Source organism: Mizuhopecten yessoensis, unplaced genomic scaffold (genome assembly GCF_002113885.1).
Source record: "Mizuhopecten yessoensis strain PY_sf001 unplaced genomic scaffold, ASM211388v2 scaffold6163, whole genome shotgun sequence".
Lineage (NCBI taxonomy): Eukaryota > Metazoa > Mollusca > Bivalvia > Pectinida > Pectinidae > Mizuhopecten > Mizuhopecten yessoensis.
This window is the reverse complement of record NW_018406412.1, coordinates 77,611-94,884: the sequence shown is the minus strand read 5'-3', so window position 1 is coordinate 94,884 and position 17,274 is coordinate 77,611. Positions and strand designations below refer to the sequence as shown.

General features: G+C 37.2%; 1 protein-coding gene across 1 annotated transcript; it reads right to left on the bottom strand.

The window, feature by feature from the left end:
• Window positions 1–15,546: 15,546 nt before the first annotated feature.
• LOC110451672 lies at window positions 15,547–17,061 on the bottom strand. The gene has a single exon (XM_021499813.1). The coding sequence runs from the start codon at window positions 17,059–17,061 to the stop codon at window positions 15,547–15,549; it is 1,515 nt and encodes a 504-aa protein (XP_021355488.1).
• Between the last annotated feature and the right edge of the window lie 213 nt (window positions 17,062–17,274).

Below are 17,274 nucleotides of genomic sequence, written 5' to 3'. Positions count from 1 at the left end.
TACAACAATATGAATAAACATGTAGTTACACATGTACAGTATGTAATACAACAGTATTTATAAACATGTAATTACACATGTACAGTATGTAATAGAACAATCTGTATACACATGTAATTACACATGAACAGTATGTAATACAACTGTCTGTATAAACGTGTACTGACACATGTACAGTATGTAATACAACAGTCTGGATAAACATGTAATTACACATGTACAGTATGTAATACAACAGTCTGTATTAACATGTAGCTACACATGTACTGTATGTAATACAACAGTCTGTATAAACATGTATTTACACATGTACAGTATGTAATACAACAGTCTGTATCAACATGTAATTATACATGTACAGTATGTAATACAACAGTATGTATCAACATGTAATTACACATGTACCGTATGTAATACAACAATCTGAATAAACATGTAGTTACACATGTACAGTATGTAATACAACAGTCTGTATCAACATGTAATTACACATGTACCGTATGTAATACAACAATATGAATAAACATGTAGTTACACATGTACAGTATGTAATACAACAGTCTTTATAAACATGTAATTACACATGTACAGTATGTAATACAACAGTCAGTATAAACATGTAGTTACACATGTACAGTATATAATACAACAGTCAGTATAAACATGTAGTTACACATGTACAGTATGTAATACAACAGTCTGTATAAACATGTAGTTACACATGTACAGTATGTAATACAACAGTCTGTATAAACATGTAATTACACATGTACAGTATGTAATACAACAGTCTGTATAAACATGTAATTACACATGTACAGTATGTAATACAACAGTCTGTATAAACATGTAATTACACATGTACAGTATGTAATACAACAGTCTGTATAAACATGTAATTACACATGTACAGTATGTAATACAACAGTCTGTATAAACATGTAATTACACATGTACAGTATGTAATACAACAGTCTGTATAAACATGTAATTACACATGTACAGTATGTAATACAACAGTCTGTATAAACATGTAATTACACATGTACAGTATGTAATACAACAGTCTGTATAAACATGTAATTACACATGTACAGTATGTAATACAACAGTCTGTATAAACATGTAATTACACATGTACAGTATGTAATACAACAGTCTGTATAAACATGTAATTACACATGTACAGTATGTAATACAACAGTCTGTATAAACATGTAATTACACATGTACAGTATGTAATACAACAGTCTGTATAAACATGTAATTACACATGTACAGTATGTAATACAACAGTCTGTATCAACATGTAATTACACATGTACCGTATGTAATACAACAATCTGTATAAACATGTAATTACACATGTACAGTATGTAATACAACAGTCTGTATAAACGTGTAATGACACATGTACAGTATGTAATACAACAGTCTGGATAAACATGTAATTACACATGTACAGTTTGTAAAACAACAGTCTGTATCAACATGTAATTACACATGTACCGTATGTAATAGAACAATCTGAATAAACATGTAATTACACATGTAGAGTATGTAATACAACAGTCTGTATAAACATGTAATTACACATGTACAGTATGTAATACAACAGTCTGTATAAACATGTAATTACACATGTACAGTATGTAATACAACAGTCTGTATAAACATGTAATTACACATGTACAGTATGTAATACAACAGTCTGTATAAACATGTAATTACACATGTACAGTATGTAATACAACAGTCTGTATAAACATGTAATTACACATGTACAGTATGTAATACAACAGTCTGTATAAACATGTAATTACACATGTACAGTATGTAATACAACAGTCTGTATAAACATGTAATTACACATGTACAGTATGTAATACAACAGTCTGTATAAACATGTAGTTACACATGTACAGTATGTAATACAACAGTCTGTATAAACATGTAATTACACATGTACAGTATGTAATACAACAGTCTGTATAAACATGTAATTACACTTGTACAGTATGTAATACAACAGTCTGTATAAACATGTAATTACACTTGTACAGTATGTAATACAACAGTCTGTATAAACATGTAACTACTCATGTACTGTATGTAATACAACAGTCTGTATAAACGTGAATGACACATGTACAGTATGTAATACAACAGTCTGTATAAACATGTAATTACACTAGTACAGTATGTAATACAACAGTCTGTATCATCATGTAATTACACTAGTACAGTATGTAATACAACAGTCTGTATAAACATGTAATTACACTCGTACAGTATGTAATACAATAGTCTGTATAAACATGTAATTACACATGTACAGTACGTCATACAACTGTCTGTATAAACATGTTATTACACACACAGGGACCTGATCATTTGTTACAGTTATGTTTGGACCTAAACTTGAAGGTTTTAAGAGTAATTTTTCATGTTTTAGGGGTTTAGGTCGACTTTCATATGATCATTGCGGGTGTCGTTTTTACCGAAAGTCTTTCTAAACGCATGAAACATGTAAAATCACTCGTAACACCTTAGTTGAGGTTAAACCATAGCTGTAACAAATTATCAGGTCCCTTTGATTGCACATGCAAACACACATACAGTTCATACCCTGGGTTTGTTCTTTGTAAATTTGCAATTAAAGGGGGACTACTTCTACATAGAAAATGTCAAAGAAATTTGCTTCCGGTATTATTTGGGAAATTTGAAAACTACATGTCTGTTTCTTCATTTTGACTTGGAATAGTATCGGGAACATGAAGGTATATCAATTTCATGAGTTATATGCTATAGTGGTTACAATTTCAATAAAAACACACATGTTTTACTCGTATTAAAACTCGTGTAATAAACTGCGGTGATTGTACAAACGCTATGCATCACAACCAGTAAGTGTTTATGTGTAACGTTTCGGTGACTGGTACAATATACGATTGTCATCTACATCAGGCAATTTACCAGTATGTACACAAAAGGTGTAAAATATGTACGAGCTGGCAATATAAAAACTGAAGTCGTAGTTCTTTATATGTGTACAAAGTGACTAATCACACCTGTAATTCGATTCGGCTACAATTTGTTTAATACATGGTCATAGATATGCGCAGTGTATGATCCCCCTCGTCTCCGTTCAGAACTATTAACTTGAAGAAAATGTTTAGAAATAACTGTGGTGATTTTCAACTTCAATTTTACTTCACCTTTATTCTGTTCTCTTTGCTATGTACAGAAAACAAATCGGATGACAAATAATGTGATTTGTTTAAACAAACGTTTGTCATGGATATTAAGTTGCTCAGAAAAATTAACATTTTTCCAATTGATTAATTTTGAAAACTTGACAATATTTGGCATGGTATTAGGATATCTATCTAAACATGACCTCCTTCCATGGACAGAAAGGGACATTTAACGGGTAATGACATTCATCACCAAATTCTTGAGTGTCGCAATAGCACGTACATATAGGTTCAACAAGCCCTCTACAAGATTATTGTAACACTCTTGCCGAGGTCTATATTTCTATAGACCCCACTCTGTCGGGGTCTATAAAAGCACGTGCGAGGGGAAATAACTCAAACTAGAATCTCTCTTCATAACAACAAAGATGGCGTCCGACACACACAAGCGTTCGATGGGGGCCAATCAATTGATAGCAAATTCAATAAAACGGGCAATCAGGGGGTCGCTAGGGTGCTAATTACAAAGATGGTTGTGTATTGTCCGAAATTTTGCCAAAAATGTGTCCGGTAAGAGCTATTTTGGTAAGGTAACGTGACCCAAATCGGATCACCAAACCATCCTTTTATTCATTCATTGAAAAATCTGAGGAGGAATTATTTTATTTTTATTTTTTTTATCAGAGGAAGAATATCGATGGGTATTTTTAAAAACGAAATTAGCACCCGGGGCTCACTTGAGCTATTTATAGAACGCTCTGAAGTCACCAATCAGCGTCTCCGGTTTTTGTGAATGTCGGGACCCAAATCGGATCAAGGCTTGATTGAATGTTACAGTATCTTAAATTCAAATGAATATTTTTTGTCAGTATATTAACATTATATGATGACCTTTAGAATTTACATGATAAAACGTAGTTCTATAATGTGAATTATTCCTATAGTCCAAAACAGAATGTATAGTCGTCGCACGCGCCATTTTTTAAAAACGTAATCAAAACACTGACATTTGAGTTTTAATTACGTTTTCTGGTGCTATTTGAACTTCAAACTAATCATCTGTAGACAAAAAATGATACATGGCTATCTAATCTAAGGCTACATTATTGTTATAACTGTTTTGTTGACACATTTATTGATTTATAAGTATTTTTGCAAAAAGTGATCCGATTTGGGAATTGTCACCTTACAACTCAAACTCACAAAGTGACTTATAACTTTGCAAAACAAAAAAAGTGATAGACTATCTAAAAGATTGTCAGGGTGACAAATTCATTGATTACTTATATTAGCACTATAGAGCTTTTATTATGACGCGCCCCTTAGGGGAGTCGCTGCACCTTTCCGTGGTACCTCAATGACCTGGATAGCTATGCTGGTAAGGCCTTTGTGTTCTATTACCCTGGACAGGTGTATCCGCACTTTTACCGGTGTGAGATTTCCTTGTCTTAACCTCGTTAACATTACATTTTGTATATGATACACATTGGGAGAACAGGGTAAGAGAAAAAGAATCATTCACCCCCTTGTGGGTGAGGAAGGGGAATATCAACCCTCGGGGGAAGATTCATAAGTTGATACACATTGGGAGAACAGGGTAAGAGAAAAAAATCTTTCACCCCCTTGTAGGTAAGATAAGGGTCTCTCACCATCGGGAAAAGATTCTTAAGTTGCCAAACACTCGGCAAAGCCTCGTGTTTGGCAACATAAGAATCTTCCCCCTCCGGTGGAGATTCCCCTATTTCACCCCCAATGGGGTGAGATATTTTATTAATCTTACCTACAAGAGGGTGAATTATTCTTTATCTCTTACCCTGTTATCCCAATGTGTATCACATACACAATGTAATGATAACGTTACATGCTAAATTCAGGGTTGACGTGACGTTGATGGATTGTTGACGTGACGTCATTGAATTGTTGAAGTGACGTCATACCATTGTTATAAATAGGGGAATCCCCCCGTCTCAACCCTAGGGTGAGACAAGGAAATTTCACACCGGTAAAAGTGCGGATACACCCGTCCAGGGTAAGAGAATATTAGAATCTTCCCCTACCCTGAGGGTGTGACAGAGAAAAGTATTTCTCACGTCGGTGAAAGTGCGGATACACCTGTCCAGGGTAAGAGAATCCCTATCTCACCCCCAAGGGGATGAGATATTCTATTACTCCTGGTAGGGTCACCCAAGCCAGACAGGTTGAAAGGTAGAAGTCAGACCAAGCACGCCGTCCTTTGGCCGGAACGCAATTGCTAGGTTTGCACCGTTGTGCATTCCTTCCCGGGGTTTGGTTTATACAGGTGTCTGCCTTCGGGCCAGCCCTTTGTGCATGCCTCTGGTGGAATGGTCGGGCCGTGGTAAATCCTCAGAGTCTCTTGTATATAGTGTAGATTTTGTTTCTGTCCTTCTTCTTTTCTTTTCTTCCTCCTTGTTCTTTCTCCTTTTTCACACATTTAAAATTTGAATTATCATTTGTTTTTGTCGACCATTTGTTGGCCCTAATGACATATCCTGTGTTGATGGGCCGTTAAGCATCGATGATAATAATTATTATTATGACGCCGCTAAGGGAACGAATGTTGTTTTCGTGTGGGAGGAGTAACAACTAACTAAAACCGTATCGGACATCACTCTCTTTTTCCGTCACAGCTGGGCATATATATAAACTGTCCTTCCGTAACCTTTATTGTTTTTGTTTTTTAAACTATTCATGCTATAACCATTACAACACATTTTAATGTCAGTGTTTGTAACATGCCTAGCCCTTTTACAGCACATGAAATGGCACGTGGAAAGTGGTATCTTCTAAAGTGCATTTATCAATTAAGGTTAACAACCTTTCGTTTTCTTACTCATTACCTACTAAAATATACTACAAGTAACTGATTGTTAACACATTTAAAGACATGCACGCGGCACGGTAGGCCGACAATAGACTGAAATCAGTCTTGAGCCACACACTGACCTAGTGACCGTCCACGGTGTGACCGCCATATTGGCGAGACAAGAACAAAGGAAATCCAGAAAAAACCAATGATGTCGAGGCAGGACGGCAAGAGTGAGAAGCACCAATGCGTAGTTGGAGAATTCGGCTTAGTTGGAGAAATCTCCAATACAATGGACCAATTACCAGTGGCGAAAGTTAACAAACCCTCGACCATTCACCCCACGACCATAGGTCAAATTCAAAATGGCGGAAAGGCACAGACAGCCTGTAGTATAAGTACTACGGCTAATACTACACCATTGATGACTGGATTAGTGGATATCAATCCACTGTAATCATACACCGTTAATGACTGGATCAGTGGATTTCAATCCAATGTAATCCTACACCGTTAATGACTAGATCAGTGGATATCAATACACTGTAATCCTACACCGTTAATGACTGGATCAGTGTATATCAATCCAATGTTATCCTACACCGTTAATGACTGGATCAGCGGATATCATTCCACTGTAATCCTACACCATTAATGACTGGATCAGTGGATATCAATCCAATGTTATCCTACACCGTTAATGACTGGATCAGCGGATATCATTCCACTGTAATCCTACACCATTAATGACTGGATCAGTGGATATCAATCCACTGTAATCCTTCACCATTAATGACTGAATCAGTGGATATCAATCCAATGTAATCCTACACCGTTAATTATCATTCCAATGTAATCCTACACCGTTAATGGAGGGACCAGTGGATATCAATCCACTGTAATCCTACACCGCTAATGGAGGGACCAGTGGATATCAATCCAATGTAATCCTCCTCCGTTAATGACTGGATTAGTGGATATCAATCCACTGTAATCATACACCGTTAATGACTGGATCAGTGGATTTCAATCCAATGTAATCCTACACCGTTAATGACTGGATCAGTGTATATCAATCCAATGTTATCCTACACCGTTAATGGAGGGACCAGTGGATATCAATCCACTGTAATCCTACACCGTGAATGACTGGATCAGTGGATATAAATCCACTGTAATCCTACACCGTTAAGGACTGGATCAGTGGATATAAATCCACTGTCATCCTACACCATTAATGACTGGATCAGTGGATATCAATCCAATGTAATCCTACATCGTTAATGACTGGATCAGTGGATATAAATCCACTGTAATCCTACACCGTTAAGGACTGGATCAGTGGATATAAATCCACTGTAATCCTACACCGTTAAGGACTGGATCAGTGGATATAAATCCACTGTAATCCTACACCGTTAATGACTGGATCAGTGGATATCAATCCACTGTAATCCTACACCGTTAATGACTAGATCAGTGGATATCAATCCAATGTAATCCTACACCATTAATGGAGGGACCAGTGGATATCAATCCACTGTAATCCTACACAGTTAATGACTGTATCAGTGGATATCAATCCAATGTAATCCTACGCCATTAATGGAGGGACCAGTGGATATCAATCCACTGTAATCCTACACCATTAATGGAGGGACCAGTGGATATCAATCCACTGTAATCCTACACCGTTAATAACTGGATCAGTGTATATCAATCCAATGTTATCCTACACCGTTAATGACTGGATCAGTGTATATCAATCCAATGTTATCCTACACCGTTAATGACTGGATCAGGGGATATAAATCCAATGTAATCCTACACCGTTAATGACTGGATCAGCGGATATCAATCCACTGTAATCCTACACTGTTAATGGATCAGTGGATATCAATCCACTGTAAGCCTACACCGTTAATGACTGTATCAGTGGATATCAATCCACTGTAATCCTACACTGTTAATGGATCAGTGGATATCAATCCACTGTAATCCTACACCGTTAATGACTAGATCAGTGGATATCAATCCAATGTAATCCTCCTCCGTTAATGACTGGATTAGTGGATATCAATCCACTGTAATCCTACACCGTTAATGACTGGATCAGTGGATATAAATCCAATGTAATCCTACACCGTTAATGACTGTATCAGTGGATATCAATCCACTGTAATCCTACACCGTTAATGACTGGATCAGCGGATATCAATCCAATGTAATCCTACACCGGTAATGACTGGATCAGTGGATATAAATCCAATGTAATCCTACACCGTTAATGGAGGGACCAGTGGATATCAATCCAATGTAATCCTACACCGTTAATGGAGGGACCAGTGGATATCAATCCAATGTAATCCTACACCGTTAATGACTGGATCAGTGGATATAAATTCACTGTAATCCTACACTATTAATGACTGGATCAGTGGATATCAATCCACTGTAATCCTACACCGTAAATGACTGGATCAGTGGATATCAATCCACTGTAATCCTACACCATTAATGGAGGGACCAGTGGATATCAATCCAATGTAATCCTACATCGTTAATGACTGGATCAGTGGATATCAACCCAATGTAATCCTACACCGTTAATGACTGGATCAGCGGATATCAATCCACTGTAATCCTACACCATTAATGACTGAATCAGTGGATATCAATCCACTGTAATCCTACACCGCTACTGGAGGGACCAGTGGATATCAATCCAATGTAATCCTACACCGTTAATGACTGGATTAGTGGATATCAATCCACTGTAATCATACACCGTTAATGACTGGATCAGTGGATTTCAATCCAATGTAATCCTACACCGTTAATGACTGGATCAGTGGATATCAGTCCAATGTAATCCTACACCGTTAATGACTGGATCAGTGGTTATCAATCCAATGTAATCATACACCGTTAATGACTGGATCAGTGGATTTCAATCCAATGTAATCCTACATCGTTAATGACTGGATCAGTGGATATCAATCCACTGTAATCCTACACCATTAATGGAGGGACTAGTGGATATCAGTCCACTGTAATCCTACACCGTTAATGACTGGATCAGTAGATATCAATCCACTGTAATCCTACACCATTAATGGAGGGACCAGTGGATATCAATCCCATGTAATACTACACCGTTAATGACTTGATCAGTGGATATCAATTCACCGTTACAATTTGGGTCAACCATTACCACATCGCTATCTACGATGCTGGAAAATCAAAAACAGATGCAGGTGGAATCACGACACTGGATCAGTGGATATAAATCCACTGTAATCCTACAACGTTAATGACTGGATCAGTGGATATAAATCCACTGTAATCCTACACCGTTAATGACTGGATCAGTGGATATCAATCCACCGTTACAATTTGCGTCGACCATTACCACATCGCTATCCACGATGCTGGAAAATCAAAAACAGATGCAGGTGGAATCACGACAGTTCATAAATGATTTAGTAGCCACCAAAAATGACGAGTGTCGCAACCGTGATAAATTCATGAAGCAAAAGGGACTGTTGGGCGAGCCCTAACACTACAAGTGCGTTGTTATCGGAGTTGCGAAAAGGGGGCTATCAAATAGTATCATATATTGATGATTCGTTGGTGGTTGGGGGACTCATACATTGAGTGTAGCAGAGGTTTACAGGACACAATACATATGTCACAAGACCTGGGTTTGTTATACACCCAGACAAGTCCATCGTCACCCCATCTCGAACAAAACAATATCTCGAGTTATTTCAAATCGATTGATATGACTGTATCAATTACGCAAGAAAAAGCAACTAAAGTAGTGACTGCTTGTCAAAAAAGCTTAAAAGTCAAGAAAATTACAATCCATGATGGTTCGGTTGTTGTTGGATTGATAGTTTCAAGTTTTCCGGGGGTTCAATATGACAAGTTGTACTATAGGTCAATTGATAACAACAAAGCTAAGGCGTTAAAGTTAAATCATGGCAATTTTAATGGACACATGTCACTGACACAAACGTGTAAAGATGACTTGGTGGATAGACAATGTCCAAAATGTCTCAAACCCCATTGTAACTGCCGACCCCAGCATGACTATTGCATCCGATGCATCAAACACTCGGTAGGGTGGAGTCTGTAAGAGAAAGCAAACTTGGGGACACTGGACTGGCACGTCCTTAAATGACAATAGCTTTAATAAGACGTAAAACACACAGACCAAATTGAGGTTGATACGTACAAATGACCATAGCTGTTAAAAGGACGTAAACACAAACATCCTCTCTACAGCTGGTAAAAGATAAATCAAAATCCTCATGATCCAGGTATATCAATGATAATGACATTCAGTACATAGTATTCAGTTGGGTAACACAAGAAATTGAAATTTCATAATGCTGATGGATTATTTTATAAAGGCATTAAACTTAATGCCTCCAATTGAACATTCAAATTCAGATTATTATTTTTTCTTTAGTTTTTTAACTGGTAGCGATGCTAACTTCGTCAAATAAATATGACTTATTTGGAGTTGACATTTAATAATAACAAGCAAATTCGTGGAATTTATATCCTCCGCTTGCAGGACATATTGTAGGTAAACATTATTGAGGTTAGATTTAATCATGCGAGTATCGTGTTGTTGAGACATAAGGTATAGCTTGAAACTCGAAATAAAAAAAACTAACTTTATACAGAAGTTAGACTTTTTATTGAACATTCAGGTATTACGGTTTAATCCATCAGAATTTATTAACCTCATTATTTATCCGTAAAGATGCACAAATCACATCGGTTGGCAAATTTAGCATGAGTCGGATGTGTATACGGAATTTGGTTGAAATATCTGCACAACGTCTACAGAAATTATTACACGAAAACCAAAGAGTGCCCGAGATGGGTGGAAAGACAGAGGAACATATTTGCTAGAGTTATTAAGCGAAAACTGCAGATAATGACGTTTTAGTTAATCAAGGGGCCATAACTCCGCCAAATGGAGTCCGATTAAACTGGTTGTCAAACTTGGCCGAGCCCTGAAGGCATTTAACTTTGTTACCAAGTTTGAACCAACATCAATATCCCCCGTTTTAGTGAAAGCGGGGGATAATAATAATATACAACATTTGATATAGCGTCCTATCTAGCTAGAATAAGCCACTCTTAAGCGCTTTACAGTATACATAGATATACAATTCATACAATCAATACAATTAGCATATACAATGTACATTTATTAATACAATTTTGAGGAATTCGCAGGAGCTGCCTTATTAGGCGCTAACTACTAGTCCTATACCACCTGGCTAATATCTCCCTATGTATGGTGGCTGATATATGACATTTCGTCTTTTCGCTTTGTCGCCCGCGAAATAACGCCAAGCGAAATAACGAAATAACGAAATAACGCCAAAGCGCCAAAGCGAAAAGACGAAAAGACGCCAAAGCGCCAAAGCTAAATAACGAAATAACGCCTAAAGGAGGGAGAAGCTGGCAGAAGTTTAGTCATTGACGTAAGTAACCTGCAATGACGAACCTGCTGGAACCTTCCTCCAGGAAATTATAATTAGCAAGCGATAATCTTGAATAACGCATTCGCTGCTGGCAACGGGTTATTTGTTAAAATCGCCGATCCGCAGCTGGCAGAAGTTTAGTTATTACGATGAGTTACTTGCGATAATTAAACGGTACTGTAATGGTAAGTAAGAATCTTGAAAAACGAATCCGCAGAGGTTTAATTATTCAAGTCACCAATCCACGGCTGCCCATGAATGCCAACTGAAGGCATTTTAAAACTTACATTTACCATTTTGGAATCATTCCAATTTATTGAAAATTCAATTCGATTACTTTTTTTTCAGTATTTAGCTAAATTGATGTATTTATCTTGTATACCTTTTCACTAAATAGAACAGCCAGCTGCCCAGAGATGGTCTGTGGTATATCCAACGAAACAACTATGACGTTATAATAATGATGATAACGTCAACAATCGGGTCTTGGCTTTCATAGCCTGTATGAAAGCCATCTGAATGCGGTTGGAATATTGTGGCGATGTCATATAATGGTAAATAGTTATCAATCTCTATTAATGAAGAACAGTTAAGCTTTTCTTGCTGTACTTAAATATTTTGCTTGAGAAATAAGATATGATTTCAGTGGCTGCGCATGCGCATGGTCACATGCTGCTGGATTCGAGTCCGGTACGCTTCTTCACATTTAAAAGTCCGCACAGGTCATGCAAACTGAATATTTGATTATATATTTTCATTCGAACAATATATATTCAATTGATCGATTCCCGGAGTTACCGGAGAAAAACCAACGCCCTATGGCCGGTACTTGGCGACTGCCCCACGCAGGTATCGAACCCGCGACCCAGTGGTGGAGGGCTAGTGGTAGCAGAATGTCAGACGCCATAACAACTTGGCCACTGCGGCCTTTATTCAATTAAATATCCTCAGCTTTACACAAAAATATAATCTGGAGTGGTCGCCCCTGATTAAGTATTCATCAACGAAAACAAGTCTAAAGCTGTTGAATCACAACGGGAAAATCGCGAGTAAAATACCGAAATGATAAATAAAACACACTTCAAAGTGATTGTCCTTTTGGTAAGTCTAACGTGTATTCATGATAAGTGTTTTCTTCTCTATTGATCCCACTGGAATAAACAATTATAATAATGGATTATGACGCTTTCCAAGTCTCTGAACCAGAACTCATCTTTGTTAATCACTTTCTGAGGTAATTCCTGTTCAATAGTGCGCGCAACTCTATTGTGTGGGGTTTCATAAGGATTTTTGTTTAGGTGTATATAATGATCATATGTAACACCCATAGTTCAACATCAATGTTATTTGACATTAACGCGAAAAAAAAGGTCGTCATTTTATGAACAAAATTGAGCCCAGCAGCTATTTTACGCACAAAAGGTGAAATTTCGGCATATGAAGCTATTTATTTAACATTATACAGTTATTGCATGGTTGTGAAGGAAATAGCACTTTTCTTGTCCCCCGAGACATTAACTATTTCCCGGGGCGAAGCCGGGGAAATAGTTTATGCCAAGGGGGACAATAAAAGTGTTATTTCCCGAAATGCCCATAAAATAACTGTTTTATTATACCGACAACAAATAGTATTCAATTTCTTTTGTAAAGATGCATGTAATAAAGCAAAGTCTGTCTCCATGAACAAAAATTCCGCTAAAACTTGAATGCAGGTTAAATAAATAGCTCTTTCGGGTAAATAGCTCAAATGACTATGACTTCCTGGTAAAGAGGTTCTTGAAAGAGGTTATTTTGAATAGCAATTCTATTTTCTATTATTATATAGTGTTAAAAACATAATGTATATTACATAAAAACAGTGATATTTCTCGCCTTGTGGCTACTTTGTATATCACTAACAATCTTTGTTATTTCTCGCCATGCAGCTAATTTACAAATATCAGAATTGAGGATTTGCTTTTTTGCCCTCATCTTTGGGAGACAAGGACAACTAAAATAAGTCTGTTGTGCCCATGGCAACATTTTGGATCTTTATGCTTTCCCCTTAAATCTCCACGAACATGCCCTGCCTCCAGCACACACACACACACATACACACATATATTACATACATGACGGAAAACGAAAATGAATAGCATTGATGACATTTACAATGAGTCACACTGCATCTACTTAATGTACAAAATTGATGATTTTTTTTGCCTTAAAGCTAATTTTGTAAAAAAAAAAAAATGTTTGTATTTCTCGTCCAGCAGTTATTTGACACAAACAAATTCGGTTATATTCCTCGGCTAATATACGGACCAAATTGATGATAATTATCACACAACGTGTATTGTTAGGCATTATCTCGCTATTTAAGACCTAATCACGAAACATTTTATCTCATTTATACGTACAAGTTGATAAGTATGAAAATCAACCATCATTCTCGTTCTAATAAAGAATATCTCGCGAGATTTAGCCAGTGTTAGATTTTTCCTCCACTTTCAATTTCCGTGATAATTATACAACACATGTACAGTTGCATCCTAAAAGGTTTAGATGTAGTCTTTTCAAAAATAATTAAACTCTCCATGTACGGCCCACCCCTCGTCCACAGGAAGGTCACACATCTTGTACTTCACTTATTTCCCTTGTCCCAGGAATATTCAATATCAAAATAAGTCCTACGGACGACGAACAGACACCGCGCCACAGTAAGCTTGTAGACTAACTGAACCTTCTATACAATGGAGTAAAAATATAAAAAAAAAAGTAATAAATTGGATTTCATTTTCCAAGCATTTTTTTTCAAAACTTCCTTTCATATTTTTTTTTTGATTCAGACTTGCTTTATTTGTAGAATGATCAACATGTACCAAGTGGATGGTCGAGTGGCGCAGTGGATAGTGCACCGGCCTTTCACAAAGACGAGTGGGGTTAAATTCCTCGATCGGGCGTGAAAAGGTACGAGGTCACCTGTGCCCGACAACGTGGGTTTTCTCCGGGTACTCCGGTTTCCCACATAATACCCTCTGCACACTTCCCTTCGGGCAAACAAGAGTGATTGATACAAGTTGATATAACCTGTTTCATAATTGTTTAATGTTAATACTTTGGGTACCCATTACAATTCCGTCTGACATAGCTACACACATGTATCGCATATATACAGAATACATGCTGAGTTTTCCTCCTCTTCCGGTTTTGACACCCGTTATTATTATAAAAAAAGGTCATTGCTTTTCCAAATTTCATCTTTGAATTTCATTTATGAATCTGAACTTTTGTCTCACATTTGTATTCGAAGTTTGTAGATACCAAACAGCCTTCCTCGATAATCCTTAATTCAAACCAATAAAATCAGTCATTACACCTTCCGTGGGCTAAATACATGTACAAACAAAAATCAACCGATACATCTGTTCCTTCTGAATATCACAACTCCATTTTCACATACATAATACAATGTTTATCTAAATGTTATCACAGAAGAGCTTTATTGTCATCAACACTTTTGATCCGGATTTTATAATCGGATTTCAATCAAATATTTAACCCCACACCTCTACGAGACTCACACACTTGTTATATTACAACGTTCGTGTAGAATCTCTGAGATGTTATGTATACACGTATATAGAGGCTATTTGGTGGTTTCCGGTTGAATGCCATGTCCTTCACGAGTATGGCAGAATATCGATATTTTTCACGAGCATGGTGTACCAAAACAGGCGCTTTTGTCGCCGTTTTCTTGAATAAAACTGATATTAACCGCCTGGAATTTCCCTTCTATCACGCTCTCAATAATATTTAATATTTAATCTAAATTTTCACACAAGTACAGACGTTTCACGGTATTTTTTTGTCCAGAATGATTTCACAGTATTTGATGTAAATATCTTTTCACGTTATTTGGTGTATGTTATTTTCACGGTATAAGTCCAAATAATTCCTCGGTGTTTTGCTGGTATCGCTACAGCTCATGGTATTGCTATTTGTTTATTACAACTATATATATTTTTATGGAATCTCAACGTGCACCGACGGGTGAAACTTTTGTGTTAGTACGCCATTTTTCACACAAGAAGCAACACAATCGTTTTAATCCAGAATAGAACATTTTCTTGAATTCTGTGTTCAATAACCCGTATATTAACGGGTTACACACGCTATTGAATAAAAAGGATCGCACAAATATTTGGTAGGCCACAAGCTCCGAACTCGCAAGATAATTAGCTTCATGCTCCGAATTAAAGGTTCCCATCGTCGCTAAGATCAAGTATGGAAGAAAACTCACAATAAAAGCTATACTTATACACACTGTTATAAAGGTGAACTTTTTAGTGTTGATGTTCTGTGCGCGCATCTTGGATTCATCAATATCGACAGACGCACAACGAGACAGCCTTGTTTCCACATCCGTTAAAGAGCTCTCGTGACCATAATTGCTTCCGAGACCTGACATGAGTGTCATTCGCGAGACAGACCCGCCCATATTGTGTTTTTGTCGAAATCGACTAGATATCGATATCTCAGACTTTGTTCGTCTTGGTCCATGATGTACGCGTATCTGACGACTGTTTTCAGTAAAACTTCGACATTGACGTATAGGCTTCATGATAGGGATTTCCTTGATTTCGCTTCGTTCCGGCTCTGGTGCCACTTTGTTCGATAGCATTTTTAACACTTTGGATGACATTTTCATCGAACTTGCAGATGTTGGTCTACACCTATTTTCAATGTATTCATCATAATCATCAATGTCCTCTTCAAATATTTCTTCTTCATCTTCATCATACTCGTCTTCTTCGATAGGTGTGAGGTTTCCTCGTCGCAATTCGGCTTCAAACGCTTCAACGATTGCAGCATCTTCCTCGTCGTCATCCTCTTCAAGAATCGTTTCTGCAACGGACATATCCGGGACCGTCGTACCGGAAATGGAATTAACGTCACTAGAAATTGTCATAGTACTCATGGGTCTAGATGGTGGAACTTTATTTCCGGTCGAGTAGAACCGGAAGCTCCTCAACGCGTACAGTTGTCTTCCTACCATCACATACAGAACGACGAGGACGATGATAGCAGAGAGGAAGAGGAAAAATAGAAACGCGTTGTACGCCTGGATGTAGGTCAAATAAGCCTCGTCTCTTATCGTCGAACAATCGAAGCCAATTAAATTTTCACCAGATATTGTGATATTCACGGATTCCACATTATTAAACACAACACTTGGCCAGGCAGACACAATTGCGAAAACAATGACGATGATCACAATTGTCTTTGACAATCGATTTGAAATTTGTCTTTCAAACGGTTTGCAAAGTTTTCGAAACCTATCAACAGCAATTGCAATAAGAGTTGCACCGGATGCTATATGTGCGAAGTAATTGATAAAACGGAGAACCCGGCACGCTCCGGAACTTTCAAATGTGAAAAAATGTAGAAGGTCCACGATTTCCAATGGCATTGAAATGAGACAGGATATAAGGTCAAAGGTCGCAAGCGTTGTAATGAATATGTATGAGGCTGTAGGTTTCAGTGTCATTGCATAAAAGTAAATCACCAGCAGATTACCGATTGTTCCAACACACATTAAAATAAAAATTATCACTATTGCCGGAAGAAGTATCTGAACAGTGTCGGCATTGACATCATGCAATCTGTCCTGTGAACTCATGACGTCATCGGTTTTTGTTCATCTTTATACATAATTTGATGACGTCATCGTCACACATCTTGCTTGTTTCTTATACAATGT